A 16912-nucleotide genomic window follows, 5' to 3' on the forward strand; every position below is an offset into this window, starting at 1 on the left:
CGTCAATCAATTGACGTTTGATCGATAAAATTAACATAATTAGAAATAGTTTACGTCTGAATGTACAATGATTGTACATTTGAATGTAAATTAAGGAATTTGAACGTAAGTCATTAACATTCGAACGATGATACTTAAATTGGTAGAATGAATTTACGTCCGATGTAAATTGAATGTAAATTCTATACACAAAAAATGAAAGTAATTAGATAAACATTCGAACGTAAATCAGATCCGAACGTCCTAATATTTATGTTCGGACGTTTCATCCAATGTCATCTTTAAACGTTCAATGAAAAATTGAATGAATCTGGTTGATCATGTTTGAACATTAAAATGTGACGTTCAGACATAATGAATTTCAAACGTCACATGTTTGGACATTTTTTCTAACTGAAGAAGACTAATGGTTTACGTTCAAAAGTTTTATCCAACGTACTCTCCAAACGTTGGATAAAAATGTTTGAATGTTAAAATTTACATTCGCATGTTACAACGTAATGTTCAAACGTAAAGAATTTATAACGTCACATGTTCGAACGTTTCATTGTAACGTTCAAACGTTACAAGACAGAGTGGCTGAGCATTTTTGAAAGCTTCAAAACGTGGGTTTCAGGGCAAAAACCAACTATAAAAATGATTTATAAGCTACAAAGAATGTTTCTACAGAGGTATTTTACCCATTTGCAACCAATGGAGGCCGGAAAATCAAGAAGAAAATCCATCCTATATGGTGGGTTTCGATTTTTTGAAACCCACCGATAAAATTGGAGAGAACTACTCTACGGGAAGGGCACATTACCTTTTTGTGATGGTTGCGGTGGGGTATGAGGGTGGTTGCGGCGGTGTGAGTGGCTAAGAGAACAACGTTCGGAGTGAATGAGGGAGAAATGAGGAGGAAACCCGTCGGGCATGACTTTATATACAGTTAACGTTTAAACGTTTACTGACATACGTTTGAACGTTATGTCAACATTCGAAAATATTATTGTATACGTTCAGACGTTAAAACAATACGTCCGAACGTTAAACAAATGACATTTGAATGTATTATACATTATATAATATATTAACTTATATAGATTATAATATATAATATATTATGTATTATAATAACTATAATATATATCTAATATATAATAGGTATATATTAATATATTGTATATATAATAGTACTAATATATAATAACTATAGTATAGTGTATATATATAATATTAAATATTATTAATATATAGATAATAACTATAGTATAGTATATATTATAGTCTATATATTATAACTATATTATAGTATATAATATAGTATATACAATATAGTATATATATACTATATTGTATAATATATATTATATATTATAGTAGTCTAATATAATATACTAATATAGTCTATATATAGTGTATATGTATATAATATAATCTAGTATATGTAATAGTACTAATATATATACTAGATTATATAGTATAAATTATAGTATATATATTATAATACATAATAACTTATATATAGTATATAATATATAATATAGTTTATTTTATATAGTATAAATGACTATATTGTAAATTATAGTTATTATAGTCTACTACTATAATATATATAATATATTATATATTATATATTTCAACTATATATATACATGATATATAATATACTATTAATATTGATTATTTTTTCATATAATATATCAAAATTGAGTTTACATGAAATTATATAATATCATATATAAAAATAATATATTTTTTCCCAATACATTCAAACGTAGTGTTATTACGTTCGAACGTTATATCAACTCCATGGACGGGATAATTATATATTCGAACGTATTGTAGAAAATTTGGGCGGGATACCTTAGCGTTCGAACGTTATATTATTTACATTAGCAGGAGAATTAAACGTTCGAACGTAATAAAACTTTCATGCACGGGAAAGCAGATTCATTCTGCTTTGATCCCGTGCGTGAAAGAGAGAGAGACAGAATTTTAGAGGGAGAGAGACAAAGAAGAGGATGGTTAGAGTGAGAGAGGGTTAGGTAGAGTGTTAGAGAGAGAGGTAGAGTGAGAGAGGGTTAGATTGAGTTAGGGAGAGAGATTTTATGTATATTTACATGATATTTGTCAATGTTTTTTATATGTATTTAACTAGCTAGTGTTGTGAATTTTTTAAAGGATTATTTGTTGTAGATTGTTGAAAACTTGTGATTTGTAAGAGGAGGATATTGTGAGCACAAGGTATATATACTAAACTCTATTGTTACATTTTGTTGTGATCTTATTGTGGATAAAAGTGAAATTTTTTATCTGTATAATGTGAATTGATTGGGGATCTTGATGATTTAGTTTAGGGTATAATATTGTGAGTTGAGTATTGAATTTTGATTGTATATATTGTGAATATGTTTTGAATTAGATATTATTGAATTATATATATATATATATATATTTATTTGTGATATGGATTGTGTTATACCATGAATTAAAATGAAAAATTGTTGTTATGTGTTTGGTTATTCTTAAAATTAATATGTTTTAGTTTTTTTGAAGCATATTATTTGTGAATTTACGTGTTTATTTGTGTAATATGTTGTGATTAAATAATATATATATTATAGTATATATATAGTGTGATTATTTGTTGTGCATAATCGATATTATATAATGGGAGGACTATATCAATATATTTATTATATTTGAATAATAACAATTATTATAAGTTATTTATAAAAAAGTAGCAACTAAAAATATTATTTACAAATAATAATATGGAAATTATACAATAACTTATATAATAAATAATTTATACTAAGTGTCAATTATAATAATAATTATATAGTAACAATTAAAATTTAAGTATTATCAATAAATAAGTATATAAATTGTATAATAACAATTAATAATATTGTTATTTATAAAAAATAACAACTAAAAATATAATTTACAAATAATAACAATTAAAATTATCTAATAACTTATTTAATAACAATTATATAATAATTATCATTTATAATAATAATTATATAATAACAATTAAAATTTAAGTGTTATCAATCCCTAAGTATATTATAATCTATTATATAGTATATTATACTATTTAAGAAATATATAAGTATCAACTATAATCAAATATATATAATAAAAATTATATAATAACAAAAACTTTCTATATAATAACAATATATAAAAATAATAATTTCTATATAATAACAATATATATAGGAAATACTTTCTATATATAATAACAACTATATACTAACAAAAATCACTACAAAAAAAGACAGATTTTCCGGCGTTGGTTATACGCCGGCAATCGTCCAAAAAAACGCCGCTAATTAATTCGCGGCGTTTTTCTAACGGCGTAACCGTCCGCCGGTAATGGAGGGTCGCTATTTTCATTGTTCCGGCGTTTGCGCAAACGCTGGTATTTGTAAATCTCATTAGTGGCGTTTGTATCGATTTAGCGGCATTTCGTGAAACGCCGCCACAATAATTAATATTAACAGCGTTTCTCGAAATGCCGCCACTTTATCGTTGCCATCTCTTGGCATATACTAGCGGCGTTAACATAAACGCCACTACTACTACATTACCGACGCATCAGTTAAATTGGCGGCATTTATTTAAATGCCACTAATAATACATTGGCGGCGGCACATTGAATTTGTTAACGGCGTTTATTCTACCGCCGCCACTTTTTTTAAATAGCGGCGTTACGATAAATGCCGCTACTAGTAATTTGCTGACTAATCATATAAATTGGTGGCATTTATTTAAATGCCCACTAATAGTATCTTGGCAGGGTCACATTGAATAATTTAATGGCGTTTAACTAAACGCCACCAATGACCTAATTTTCAGCGATTATCTAAACGCCGCCACAAGTAAACTACCCGCTCGTCATATAATGTGGCGGCATTTCTTTAAATGCCACTAATAATACTTTGGCAAATTTATTAATGGCGTTTATCTAAACAACGCTAATTATTAAAATAACGGCGTTAACATAAACGCCACCCGCATTACATTGCCAGCGCATCATATAAATTAACCGTGTTTATTTAAATGCCACTAATAGTACGTTGACGGCACATTGAATTTATTAACGGCGTTTATCTAAATGCAATCATGAGTTTGTTGCCACCACATTGCATAAATTAACAACGTAATGTAAAACGCCCCCACTAGTTCATTGCTGGCACATTTTTTAAATTAACGGTGTTATTATAAACGCTGCTACAAAAATGTTGCCAGCACATTGCATTAATTAACAACCTTTAGAACACACCAACAATATGATATACCATAATAAAAATATATAATAAATAAATTAATAATAAATATGATATAATGGATCATTATTCATATAATTAAAAAAAAGACACAAATCACATTACATGAAAGCTCTTCTTCGTGGATAATTATTTTACTTTACATTGTGTTTGTCGTTAGCTTTCCAACCATTTCTTTCATGGGTAGTTCTTCTTCTTCTACCAGACCAACCCAAAACAAGCAAAGGACACCAAGATTGATCCAATAACTCCACCAGCTGGAAGGTGAGAAGGCAATACATAAGAATTTCTCAAAGTGCGCCCATCATGAATTTGGAATTTTGAATGCTGTAATATAAAAAATTGCAATGCAACCATTAATATCTACCACATGAAAAGTGTAGTTGAGGTTAAAATATTTAGGACGAAGAATAATTTATACTTCTCAATATTTTAATATTCCACAAATTATGTTACAACCAAGCATAATGAACCGTTTGCCATTATATCATGTATACTATTGACTTCAAACAACTTTTTTGAGATATAATTAGTCTCACCATTGTATACGTCCCGCCAGTCCTTTGAAGAATCCTGTTTGACAGCCAAAACAAAACCAATATATATAAGCATATTTATGGTTCAAACTCCTGTAACTAATAAGCTAAAGTCGACAATCTCCTTAGAATAGCATGCATATAGGATAATCATGAAGAGAAACCATGAAGGATAATCATGAACAGCAACCATGATCTCCCATGGTAAAAGATTCATACAATTGTGTTCTGCATAGCTGATCAGAGACGAAATGCTTGTTTTAATGTAGAAAGAAGTCCTGGACTAGAAATTAAGCATGCATGTACTATGAGCGCTTCAGTTTCTGGAATCAAATAAGCCAAGAATGCAGATGAAGTACAAGTGAAACGAGAAAAGGTTGATTCATACTTGAAATGCAATTGGCATGTATTTGGCTTACCTGTTATCCAGTCAGGAAAAATTGATAAAAACCTCACTAAGCATCAGGTCAAGTATCATATGCTATGATACAACATGCACATGGGTTCCTAGCCCATTTCAGAGTTTTGGAAAATACATTTCTATTTAGTTTACATGTATACTTTCCACTAATAGCATATCGTAAACTTTCTTTTCTCCATGTGCAGTACTTGGAAAATTAAAAATGTAAATACCAGAAATGATATGAAAACAATCCAATGTAAACGATCTATTATCAATTCAATCATTGTTTATGTGACATCCAAGCTACTCATTACAATATTGTCATTTTTATTAAGTCCATTATTCTACCGTTCTTCACCATATTCCGTAAGGTGGCCTTCAATATAAACTATTCTTCGACAATAATTTCTTCAAAACACATTGTGAAGGCACTATTAGCCTTTGTAATCTAATGTATCTTAACCAATTTCTTTTAATAAACCACTGATCAAGGGGTGAGTAATCACTCACCCAATAATGTAAATATCTGCTGGCTCTTCTGTACAAGGCCAGTCATCAATCTCAAGATCTTCATTTGGAAGTTTTCCAGCAACATTCCAAGTCCCAATTGTCCACCCTACAGTAAATTAACTTTCGTTACAAAATTCCAATGAGAACCAAAATATTAATAGCTTTAGATGGTGTACACAGGTCAACCACAAACCTCACATCCTTTGTATTAATGTACTGTGCACGCAAAGTTTTAGATTTTCCTCTCCTGTGCCTTAACCGATAATCCGTGGAAGATGTACCTGGATGAGTGGAAAGCAAAACCACAGAGGAAATCTATCAGATGACAAGCTTTAAAAAAAAAAAAGGAAATCATGCTAAAATTTACTGAGCTAATTGAGTAAAATGTTACTTTGCCTCCACTCAGATCTCAGAAAGTATAAAGGAATTAGAAGACAATTACTTTAAATGCTTTAAATATAGTTTCTGTTTTGAACAAAGTTGATCTTTCTTCTACCTTTTCTCGCATATTTTTCCACAAACCACAAAATGTTTTGGATCCAAGGTCACATCAATGATATAGAAAAGCAAAACAGATTTTGACCATAATTGCTTCCAAATTAGAACAAATAATTTCTATGTTCAACTAAGAAACAAAACCAGGAACATTAAACAGATGAGAGATCCACAATATAATATAATCAAAATCTAAAGGAGCTGCACCACAAATGTTCTTAGAAGAAATAAGCACATATAAATGGCTAGAAGTTCCAGTAATATTAAATATGACAAGAAGTATGCATAAGTGTAAGCAGGAAATAGAACTTGAGAAAGCAGTCTCATCCTAATAGGATCTCACCCATAGAAATCAAAGTACTGGCTGAAGTTTGACCGGGCCGAGTGAAAGGGTTCCCCTGTGTCCTCTGAGCATGATCCTCAGGCACGTGCATTCTTTCATCTTTAAGAGAGCAAGCTGTACAAAATTTGAAGAAACAAGATCAAGCAAAGAAACAAAATGGATCAACATGTCATGATAAACATGCTAAAACATACCATCATCTTCACTTTCAGTTTCAGTGTCAACCTCATCTTCACTGAACTCATGCACCTTCGGCTTGATATTTAGCCACTTCTTCATCACAATGGAAGGCCAAAAGGCCTGCAATCAAATGTAATTGGCAAAACACATCTTCAAGAATCATATATATAATTTTGATACATAAAAATGGGTTAAAGAAAGACTTGTTTACATTAAAACATACCTTAGAGCATTTCCCTCGATTGGTTCTCATAGTCTCAAGATAAAAAAATTTCCACTTCAGGCCAGAATCACCAATATTTTGGACTTTCAACTGACAGGTCCTTGAATGTAGGAACAGTAGCAAGCTTGTAATCGCCAGTTAAATAAGAGGTATGTCAGGCATAACTTGATGACAGAGTCTAAGGGTAGGCTTATTTTGATGCCAAATAGAAGGAAGATTCATATCACGACCAAATAGAAATGACAGAAAAGGTATGGACATATCAAACAAACATCTTCAACCTCAACTTGCGAAAAAAAGAATACATAATGGTCCTTCCACCATGTTGCAATTTTCTAATACATAAACATAGATGCGTGATATTGTTGAAAATTCAATAACGACCCAGAATTGTTGAAAAGCCAAAATTTCATTTTCATGACAAAAAATCTGTTGTACTGAAACTCTTGGCACTGCGGCTATTTCTTTAATCAAGGCGGCTGGCATGATAGCCATTGACAGAAGAGTGAAAAGCAAAACATAATCTAATAAATAGGGACTCAAATATCCTTAACACTACAGCTAATTGCATCTAAGCATTGACTCACGGTGATCAAGCTCCTAGTCCACCACAGCTATCACCTGCCACAAATCTAGAATTCAGAAACTTTAGAGCCCACAATGTACCTCCAAAACAGAAACACTGACTAAGACTAGCAACTAAAAATAGAAATAGTACTTCATATATTAAATTGTAATAACAAAAAGTTCAGAATTGCAGTGACCCCACCGGACGGTGTTGACACTTAAAAATTAAGAGATCAAGTGAAATGGGATAATCAAGAAGTAGATTTAAGAAGAACAACATCAAGGACAACTGTAGATTATTAAATTTCCCAGTAGCTCATCCCCAGGATATGAATGAAACCTCGTGATGGTGAATTTCCCAAAGTTGAACGCTACAATGGTAGGCATGTATCATGTTCCTATTACCCCTTGCATGCCCACCTACCTTTGTTGATTGCACATGAAGTTTTTCTTTTACATATAGACATAGAGGATATATTCTTGGTACAGCTGACATGGTGAGATTTTTCGGATCTTTCTTTTGTTTCTTCAAGTCTGCAAAGTAGCTCATGTAAATTTGTCTATATTCAAAAGGGGTTTTTTTTTTTGGGGGGGGGGGGGGTTTCGAGGCAAGGGGGAAGATGAGGATAATGAATACGATGGTGCTGTAGAGATAAAAAAAGAGGTATGAATTAGAGTCATTTGACCACAATAGAAAATTAGAATGAGACAATGTCAATGACAAAAAGGATAAGCAGGATTATTATGCTTAAGATATTAGTAAGGTAGGAGTTGAAGGTCCCATCGCTATCAGCACAATTCATATAATTTTCTATAGCAATAGCAGTACCTTTATTTATTTCCCTCCTCATTTGACTTGACAAACATTTGGAAGGGAAAAAAAATACATATGTGATAACCTTATACGTTTGACAGGTAGTCAAAAGGGTGCTTTTTTTTTTTTAAAGCCCTAACAAACTCTTAAAGCAAAATATTTCACAACTCCAAATAGACAGTACGCCTTCATTGATGTTCTTTATAAAGCAATATATCCAGGCGTTCCCTCATTCATACAGAACTAGTGCTGGACATAGAGACCTTAGCAACTAAAACCCAAACTTTCTTGCTGTAACTACAGTTTGCTGAGACACCTTTCTCAGTTCCCAGTTCCTAGTTTCTACAGTACTCAAATCTGTATGGGTTCTGCAACCAGAACTAGCATCAGAGATACTACCCAGCTCTGCTTCCTCTACCCACTCAAATGCCATTTCAGCTAACTTTACCTCCTCTCCCTCAAAACCATGGCTTCAGGACAAAAACCCATCTCCACAAACCGTTCTCTCGACTTACGAACAAAGCACCCATGAAATCTGGAACTGTGCGAAGGGGAAACTACATGAAATAAGGAATTAAATTGCGAGAGAGAGAGAGAGAGAGAGAGAGAGAGAGAGAGAGAGAGAGAGAGAGAGAGAGAGAGAGAGAGAGAGAGAGAGAGAGAGGGAAAACTGCTTACCAGCGTGTGGAGTGGAAGACCATACAGTAATCTGGAAGCTTTCCAAATTCGCAGCATCCATAGATCACAGGGGCGGTAGTGTTAGATGTGTTGAAGATTCAATGATTTTAGTCTTTGTTCAGAGCGAAATGGCAGCGTATAAGAGGCGCTAATTGCATAACAGAGGGAAATTTAAATTTTCTGAAAATTTTGAGGCAGCATATGAGGCACCAGCTTAACTTTTCACTAGTTTTTATTTTGATAACAATATTTTAAAGGAAATTATAGAATATTCGAGCATGTACACCTTAAAGTAAAATTACCTTTTCTCCACCTCTATTTTCTAATTTTTTATTAATTTTAACTCTTTCAATATTCCAATCCTATCTATAATTGAAACGTTAATATAATATTTTTTCATATTATATATAATTATATTATATAATATATATAATAATAATATATTATTATATATTATATATAAGATAATGTTATTATAATGTTATGTTAATATTAAAAATATATATAATAATGTTATTATAATCTTAAACATGAATATTTAAGAGATCATATGCTTTAAATATATACATTAACTACATTTTATCGCTTAATAAACTCTCAAAATATTCATTTTGATAATTATATTAGTAAATTAGTAATACTAATTTATATTAGTATATAATGTATATTAATTATAATTTATACTTTACGGTCTTATAATAACACTTTAATACTATTAGTAATATACTTTAAGTCTATATAGAAATTATTATAGAAATCACTATAGTATTAGTTATACTACACTATATAGAGAAAAACTTCCCACCGGTCTATCTATTTCTCTCCAAATAACAGCCTCCCAACGAGAAAATGCCACGTATACGTCTCATTTTATCTCCACTATAACTGCACCACAGACTATTGTTGCACTACAAACATGCTTGACAAAAAAAGAAAAAGAAAGAAAGCACCCCACCAAGAAAGTATGATCCTTACCTTTTGTGCCCACTATCATTTCTATTACACGTGACGATCAGATGTAGAACATGAGGTGATCTAGTTCTAATTCTGGTTGGCATTATGATATTTTTATTGACCCTTGCAGAACTGCTGGATCAGTTAGTGTCCAGTGTTTCACAAACAAAGTGTGCTGGTGTCTTATACTTTAAGGTGATTATTGTCCTACGTATCGATTCTTGCAGTTTTGAAGCATGCACTTTTGCAGAGAACTCAAAAAATAAAAATAAAAGAAAGGAAGATATCAACTTGAAGGTACAACAAAAAAGGCCAAAACTGCTCATAAAAACAACATACAACCTAACCATGGGTAAAAGGCATCCTAACTTATACTCATAATTACAGACAACTAATTAATGTACCTTCTTTTCTATTTTTTGGCAGAAAACTGCGTAACAAAGAAGGCTCAAAGATACTAAAATGAAGCAAAACAGGGGTGGGTGACAGGTCTTAACATTATGGTGCAGCTGTGAAGGAACACAAGCCGGCATGGTACTTTATATTTCATTTTCATAATGGACTGCTGCCACCTGTCCCCGTCGAACATGTAGAGGGATTTTTCCCCATTCAGATCTGTCCAATATCCTTGCCAAAACACAAATATACGAAACAATCCAATAACTCCCAAGAGATGTAACGAAAAAAAATAGAAAAATATAGTTGCAAGTATAATTGTGTATTAATTTGTACATTAATCTGATGTGATTGATCAAAAAATAGATTTTATTAAAAACAATGTTAATTTAAATTTTAAGTATGAATGAATCAGTATTAGTACATAAATTAGTACGTGATTGTACTTATATATAACAAAACTAAAAAAAAAAATTACCCAAAATCCAAGAACCAGAACATAGAGTGCTCTGCCAGCAGGAAATTTGCCACCAAAAGCTGAGGAAATAATTTCTTTGAAAGGATAATGGGTAGCACACAAATGAAAGATGGCAGTCAAAGAAAAGCAAATTAAAGGATAAATGTGGTCATGGTATTGTGCACGTACATCATGTTGCACGGTATTTCTAACCTTATCTTCAATTCTCTTTAGGACAAATTTGGAGGTAGAGGTGAGAATTTTGAGTTTGAAATAAAAATTTAAAATTTTATGAGACTAAGGACATGAAGGAACCAGAATCGAGTTTGAATATGAGCGTTTGCAATTTTTCTTTTTCTTGTTTGTTTTGAGGAATTAGTAGAATCGGTCAAGTGGGGGGCTGCGAAAGGTATTGATTGAATGGAACGTGTAAAAAGTGAGAGCATTGAGGAGTTTTCTTCTTTACCTTCCCATGGGGAGTTTGGGTGCGGATGAGAGCTTGAGGAGAGAGCAATTGAGAGTTTCAAATTCAGCTTAGAGAGGCGTTGGAACTAGGTCTGGCGGTGGTTGAACTGGTCTGGCATCGGTGATGGAACTGGTTTGACAAATAGCAGAGGAATTTTGGACAATGGAACAAAGAGACAAATATGATAGGTGAAATCTTGAAATTATCGAGTGTGATAATCTTATATTCATTTGTGTAGAATTGCTGCGGTGAAACCTTGCCATTAAACATTTTCAGCCAAATTATCCTTCAAATATATATCCAAATGGGCCCACAGATTATGCATCACGTTCCCATCAAACATCTTCCCTATTAACACATCTAGGGCTGCCGAATGTTTTCACAACACATAGATTGTGCATCACATTCCCAAACAGCAATGCCTCCACACATCGCTTGATCATAACGCCGGCTGACCACATCGTGCTCTGTTTTTCACCCTCAAAACAGAGCACTTCAACAAATTTAACTTTTAAAGACAAAAAGTTTTAAGGACAAATTTATTTTCGTCTTTAAAAAGTCTTTTGAGACAAAATTTAAATTTCATTTCAAAAAATATTATGGTTGAAAATTTTATTCGAACAACCATTTTATTATTTGAACATTAATTTTAAAAGATGAAATATCCTTCCCTAATAAAATTTGCTGCGAAAAAAAAAGCGGGAATCCTTCCCTCCAAAAATAACACCGGAGAAATCAATTCTTATCCCACCCTTCTCCTTCTCTTTAATCTCCCACTCTCCGATCCCCATTCCCCCCTTCTCTCTCTCTCTCTCTCTCTCTCTCTCTCTCTCTCTCTCTCTCTCTCTCTCTCTCTCTCTCTCTCTCTCTCTCTCTCTCTCTCTCTCTCTCTCTCTCTCTCTCTCTCTCTCTATTGTCGATGCTCTAGGCACGGCCACCGTCGTCAACATTCGACCAACGACTACGGTAAGCTTTCGTTCTTTTCTCTCATCCTTCCATTCCGTTTTTCACTTTCTCTCTATTTGTCTCATCAAACTCTGTTATCGCTACTGATTTCGTGCACCACCATTGTCCTCCCTGTTCACCAAGTCACCTGCGGTAAGCTATCTTCTTTCTCTAATTTTATTCAGTTTGTCCCTCAAAATAGCAGTCACTGCTTTGCTTTTGTGAAGTATTTTGCATTATTGAGTTACAAAATTTTGGAGTTTAGGGGTGGAAATGAGAGGATTAGCTAAGTGATTGAGGTACTCAAAAGCTAAAATAGGAAAAGCTTAAATCTTGTGAGTTTATGTATCTCTTTCACATCATGAGTGGTTCCGTTCAACACCACCGTAACCTCCGTAAGAGTTAGATTTGGGGATTATTTTTCAGTTAGGTTTGATTGTCTCTCATTTAAAATATTGAAGTGCTATTATCACTTATGTCAATTTTAGTATGTTCGGTAGATTTTTTCTGTTTGGTTTCCATGAAAACAGAGGAGTTCAAATATATGATCTTTAAATTCAAATGGAAATAAGAGTTTGGATGCAGCTTTCTTGTAAGAGTTTGGATACAGTTTAGTATGTTCGGGTTTTTATGTTGTTTTCTTTTCTCTGAATTGATAAAATCAGGTGACCATTCAAATAGATGTATCAGTCATTTATGCCCAGTTAAGGTCTTTGATTTTGATCATACAAACTATAGAAGAGTTTATAAATATGGAGTTTCTTGAGTTCATAGTCTTTTTCCATAAATTGTTAGCCAATTGTTGTACTTGTCTCTAACTATTGAAAACTTAAATTGTTTTGCCAGCTTTATGGGTTTGCATATGCTGGCCTTTAGGTGTTATTGGAACAGTTAACTTCCTCTCTGTGGAAGAACCTTTCTTTATGATCTAGTATGGAACCTTCCTTTATGATCTAGATTGTTTTGGTAGTAGAAGGTATGTGCATTGATGAAGTCATTTCCACTACGGCTTTTACATACAATGGATTAAATATTTGTCAGTTCATGAAGTATAATATTGCAAGATGTGGAAATGATGTTCTTGCTTCTATTATCATGGACTGCGTAAAAGAAGAAAAATGAAAAAGATACATATTTATGCTTCCAAAGCATAATTGTGATTGAATATAAATATGTTTTCTATGTGTATGTGGCTTGGTCAATTTTTTTCCCTCAGGCTTTTTGGGTTTTTTTTTTTGGGGGGGGGGGGGTGGGTTGGGATCATGCCAATGCTCAAACTTTCAATCCTTCATCATGAAAGACCTCCTAAAAGCCTTACTCAGTACTGATGGGGAGCAAAAACTTGCACTCTAATAAGAGAAGCCACTCAATGACTGGGGAATAAGCTTCACATTGAATTTTTTTTTTTTTTTTTTGTTTTTGGAATTTGATCCTTGGCCAGTTCACAAAATAACACTCCATCGGAAAGGAAGCTATATGGAGAGAAAATGCTTCAACTTAATAAGAACGTGCAAACAACTCAAGAAAAGTTTTTTGTTTTGCAAATGGTTTTCATTTCAAGGTAACAAAGTAGATTTAGCATGCAAACTGCAGCTCCAATTAAAAATACACTTGCCTCATAGTTGTGATACATTTTTAAACATTGAGTGTTGTGCCATGGTCTAGTATGGTCCAATTTCTTTTGTTTCATCATTCAAATATTCAAGTTGATAACATGTGGATTTTTTGAACTTCTAAAAGCAAAGAGGGCCTTCACTGCAGCTTAGTCTTACCTGGCTTGTTGATGCCTTTTAGCACGCACCAGTATAATATGGCTTCACAAACTGGAGTTTTACTTAACTACATGCCTATGCTATGTTCAAAGTAACCTAGCTTGGACTTCTTTGTGTTAATTTCTATTTGCTTCTTGCCTGTTGATGCTTTTAAAGCTTTCTATTTTACCATAACCCTGAAAAGCCTTATGCATCATTTTTTCATGCAGGTCCCTGCAGACCATACTGATCAAGGGATTGCAACAGTTCCCCAGTCAGCTATGACACCAAACTAGATAATCAATGTTTCAGATGTGAGGAAACAAAACTTAGGCATAGCACTGGCTACCGCTTTTGACATTAGAGCTGCTGTTCCTGATCTGGATATGAGTAGCGAAGATTTGATTTTCTTTTTGGATTGTGGAATGCAAATATTTTCTTTTAGAAATTTTCAGGAACATCATGAATGGTACTTATGCTAGAAGTAGTTCCAGTAACAGAGTAGGAATAATTATGGTAACATTGGCTTCAAATTCATACAAGGTCTTTCGAGGTTATTAATGATTCAAGAATTTGTTTCCTTTATTTACTGTTATCTTTCAAGAACTTGGGCTGTATGTGGTTATATCCAAGCCAGTTCTCAAGTGTGTCAAGTGTTTTACAGTGTAAATAGTCAAAACTTGATTTTTGGTGCTGTAGGCCTTGGGGAAAAAGTAACCAAATTTACTTCTTCCTTTACTCCATACACAGATAAGAACAGTAGAGGTCAGCAACATTTCACCAGCTGTTTCTGAGAGAGAAATCAGAGAATTCTTTTCATCTTCTGGTGATATTCAATATGTTGAAATGCAAAGGTAAGTGCAATATAATTATATGTACATTAGAGTTATATGCAACGACTTTCTCAAAAAATTGATTGTACTTTTGCCAGGGAAACAGATGGGACCCGGCTTGCTTATGTTACATTCAAGGATTCACAGGGAGCAGATACAGCAGTACTACTGTCGGTATGTTTATCCAGGATGATGGCAGTTGATCTTCTAATTCTATATTTGTGCAGAAATTTTTTTAAGGCAATTATGTGAGGGAAGGCATGAGATATTTTATAACGAGTTCAACAACCCCTTACTGTTAAAAGCCAAATAGTGCAAATATCAAAACTCTGAAGATTATACCATTGGCTAATTTAAGTGTTAGTACCGTGTTATTCTCAGTCCGACATTATTTTGTCTGCTTAGGAAGTGCAATAGAGGCACTTCTCTTTTTATCAGGAGTGAGACTTAGGGCTTGTTTGGATACTTGGAGTAACTTAGAATTCTGTGAATTATAGTGAAATGGTCTGTGAATAGTAACAAAATGGTTTGAGTTAAAATGTTTTATTGGATTTTGAAATATGAGAGAGAAAAGTGGAATAAAATATTATAAACTTAAAAAAATTGTTTGAATATAATTTTTTAATATAATTTTTGTTTTGAAGTTTGACAAAGTAGTATTGTTTTGAAGTTTGTAAAAGTTGTAATGATTAGGTAATCAAATGATTAGATGATAAAGTTGAAGATTTGAAATTGAAAAGTGTTTTGTATTTAAGTGATGTTTCGGAAGGAAATTGTGAGAAGATTTGAGAATTTCTCATCTCATCTCAGTACCCAAACATGCCCATCTTAAGTGAATGTGGTTGCCACACTGCAAAGAAATCTTGGATGTGTCAACCATGGATGTCTTTCTTAACACTAATGCTTGTAGGATAGCATATGGACTTTATTCTTTTAATATGTATGTGATTATTCTCATTTGTTGACTCAGGGAGCTACAATAGCTGATTTTTCCGTGTCTATTACACTTGTTGAGAATTATAATCTACCCCCTGAAGCTATATCACTGAGACTGGTAAATCCCATAGCTTGTTCTCAGTTGTATCTTTATATCTGTTTATCATCAAGGAAGATCTTCACTCTAGAGCTACTCATGATATGTGAATGTAGTGGAATAGTGCTAACAGAGTGCGAGCTTGTTCTTTCATATGTTTTAATGCGTGTAATGGCTATTCATAGAATATCTGATTTCAAGAACACAAAATGCTTCTGCTTTCTGTTATTTCTTGCTTCTACTTTTTGGAACATGGAGTTTTTCCTTGTTTATTGGCTTCTTTTGTTGTCTCTTGAGAGGTCCATTTCAGAAGTAACATTGGAGCAAATGTCCAGTTTGTTTGGTTCCTTTTCAATCCTTCCTTCAAAGGGGGTAACTACAGGTATGAAAAAGAAGTTTGAACATATGATATGAAGTTTAATTAAAATTAAAATATCCCACTATGGATATATATATTTCAGTCAGACACATGCATATATCAATACCAAGACTTTCCTATAAATCAATCTGACCCTAATTAAAACTAACTAAACAACCTACTGAGAAACAACATCTATATATGGATATTTTCGGTATGGTGTGGAGCTTAGTGTCAGTACATATGCATAGTGGATTATTAAACTAAGTTCCATTATATATATGATCATGCCTTTTAACTGATTATAGATCCTGCCCTTCCCTTGGCATGTGGATTTTGTCGAAAACCTAACCCCATCTATCTTCTGCTCATATATATCCATGATCTATAAGATGTGATCTGCAGCTTAGTTCATTTTTCTTTTCTGTTTTTTGAAAAACTATGGTACCTTGCACAAATTCATGATGGTTGGCTTCAAATCTATACAAGAAGTCTGCTACATGAGATGACTCATCTAGTTAATGAAATATGTCATCTAAATTAAAAAGTGTAAACTGTTAGTTGTTCAATGAGTAGGACCTGAAAATGGTGTGTGTGTGTGAGAGAGAGAGATTACCATGATGTTCCGCCAACAGTTGTCAGGATTGAGCTTCGGTCATGTTCCTGTCGTCCATGGAGAACGTTGGCTGG

At 32.9% G+C, this 16912-nt stretch overlaps 2 protein-coding genes and 1 long non-coding RNA gene across 3 annotated transcripts; 1 reads left to right on the plus strand and 2 right to left on the minus strand.

Annotated features, from left to right (window-relative positions):
- Window positions 1-4307: 4307 nt before the first annotated feature.
- Window positions 4308-4854, minus strand: LOC122303571. The gene is made up of 2 exons (XR_006240765.1): window positions 4820-4854; window positions 4308-4537 (listed from the first exon to the last, which is right to left on the minus strand). It is a non-coding gene; the product is annotated as an uncharacterized LOC122303571 (long non-coding RNA).
- A 47-nt stretch (window positions 4855-4901) lies between these two features.
- LOC122304821 (type I inositol polyphosphate 5-phosphatase 2-like) lies at window positions 4902-9186 on the minus strand. The gene is made up of 7 exons (XM_043117085.1): window positions 9030-9186; window positions 6971-7094; window positions 6762-6867; window positions 6568-6681; window positions 5906-6010; window positions 5730-5835; window positions 4902-5052 (listed from the first exon to the last, which is right to left on the minus strand). Exons 1-7 carry the CDS (start codon window positions 9050-9052, stop codon window positions 4902-4904), a joined length of 729 nt encoding a protein of 242 aa, XP_042973019.1. The 5' UTR covers window positions 9053-9186.
- A 5042-nt stretch (window positions 9187-14228) lies between these two features.
- Window positions 14229-16278, plus strand: LOC122304822. Its single transcript, XM_043117086.1, has 3 exons — window positions 14229-14852; window positions 14930-15005; window positions 15802-16278. Exons 1-3 carry the CDS (start codon window positions 14845-14847, stop codon window positions 16276-16278), a joined length of 561 nt encoding a protein of 186 aa, XP_042973020.1. The 5' UTR covers window positions 14229-14844.
- The last annotated feature ends 634 nt before the right edge of the window (window positions 16279-16912 follow it).

The sequence above is a fragment of the Carya illinoinensis genome, chromosome 3, assembly GCF_018687715.1.
Source record: "Carya illinoinensis cultivar Pawnee chromosome 3, C.illinoinensisPawnee_v1, whole genome shotgun sequence".
Taxonomy (NCBI): domain Eukaryota; kingdom Viridiplantae; phylum Streptophyta; class Magnoliopsida; order Fagales; family Juglandaceae; genus Carya; species Carya illinoinensis.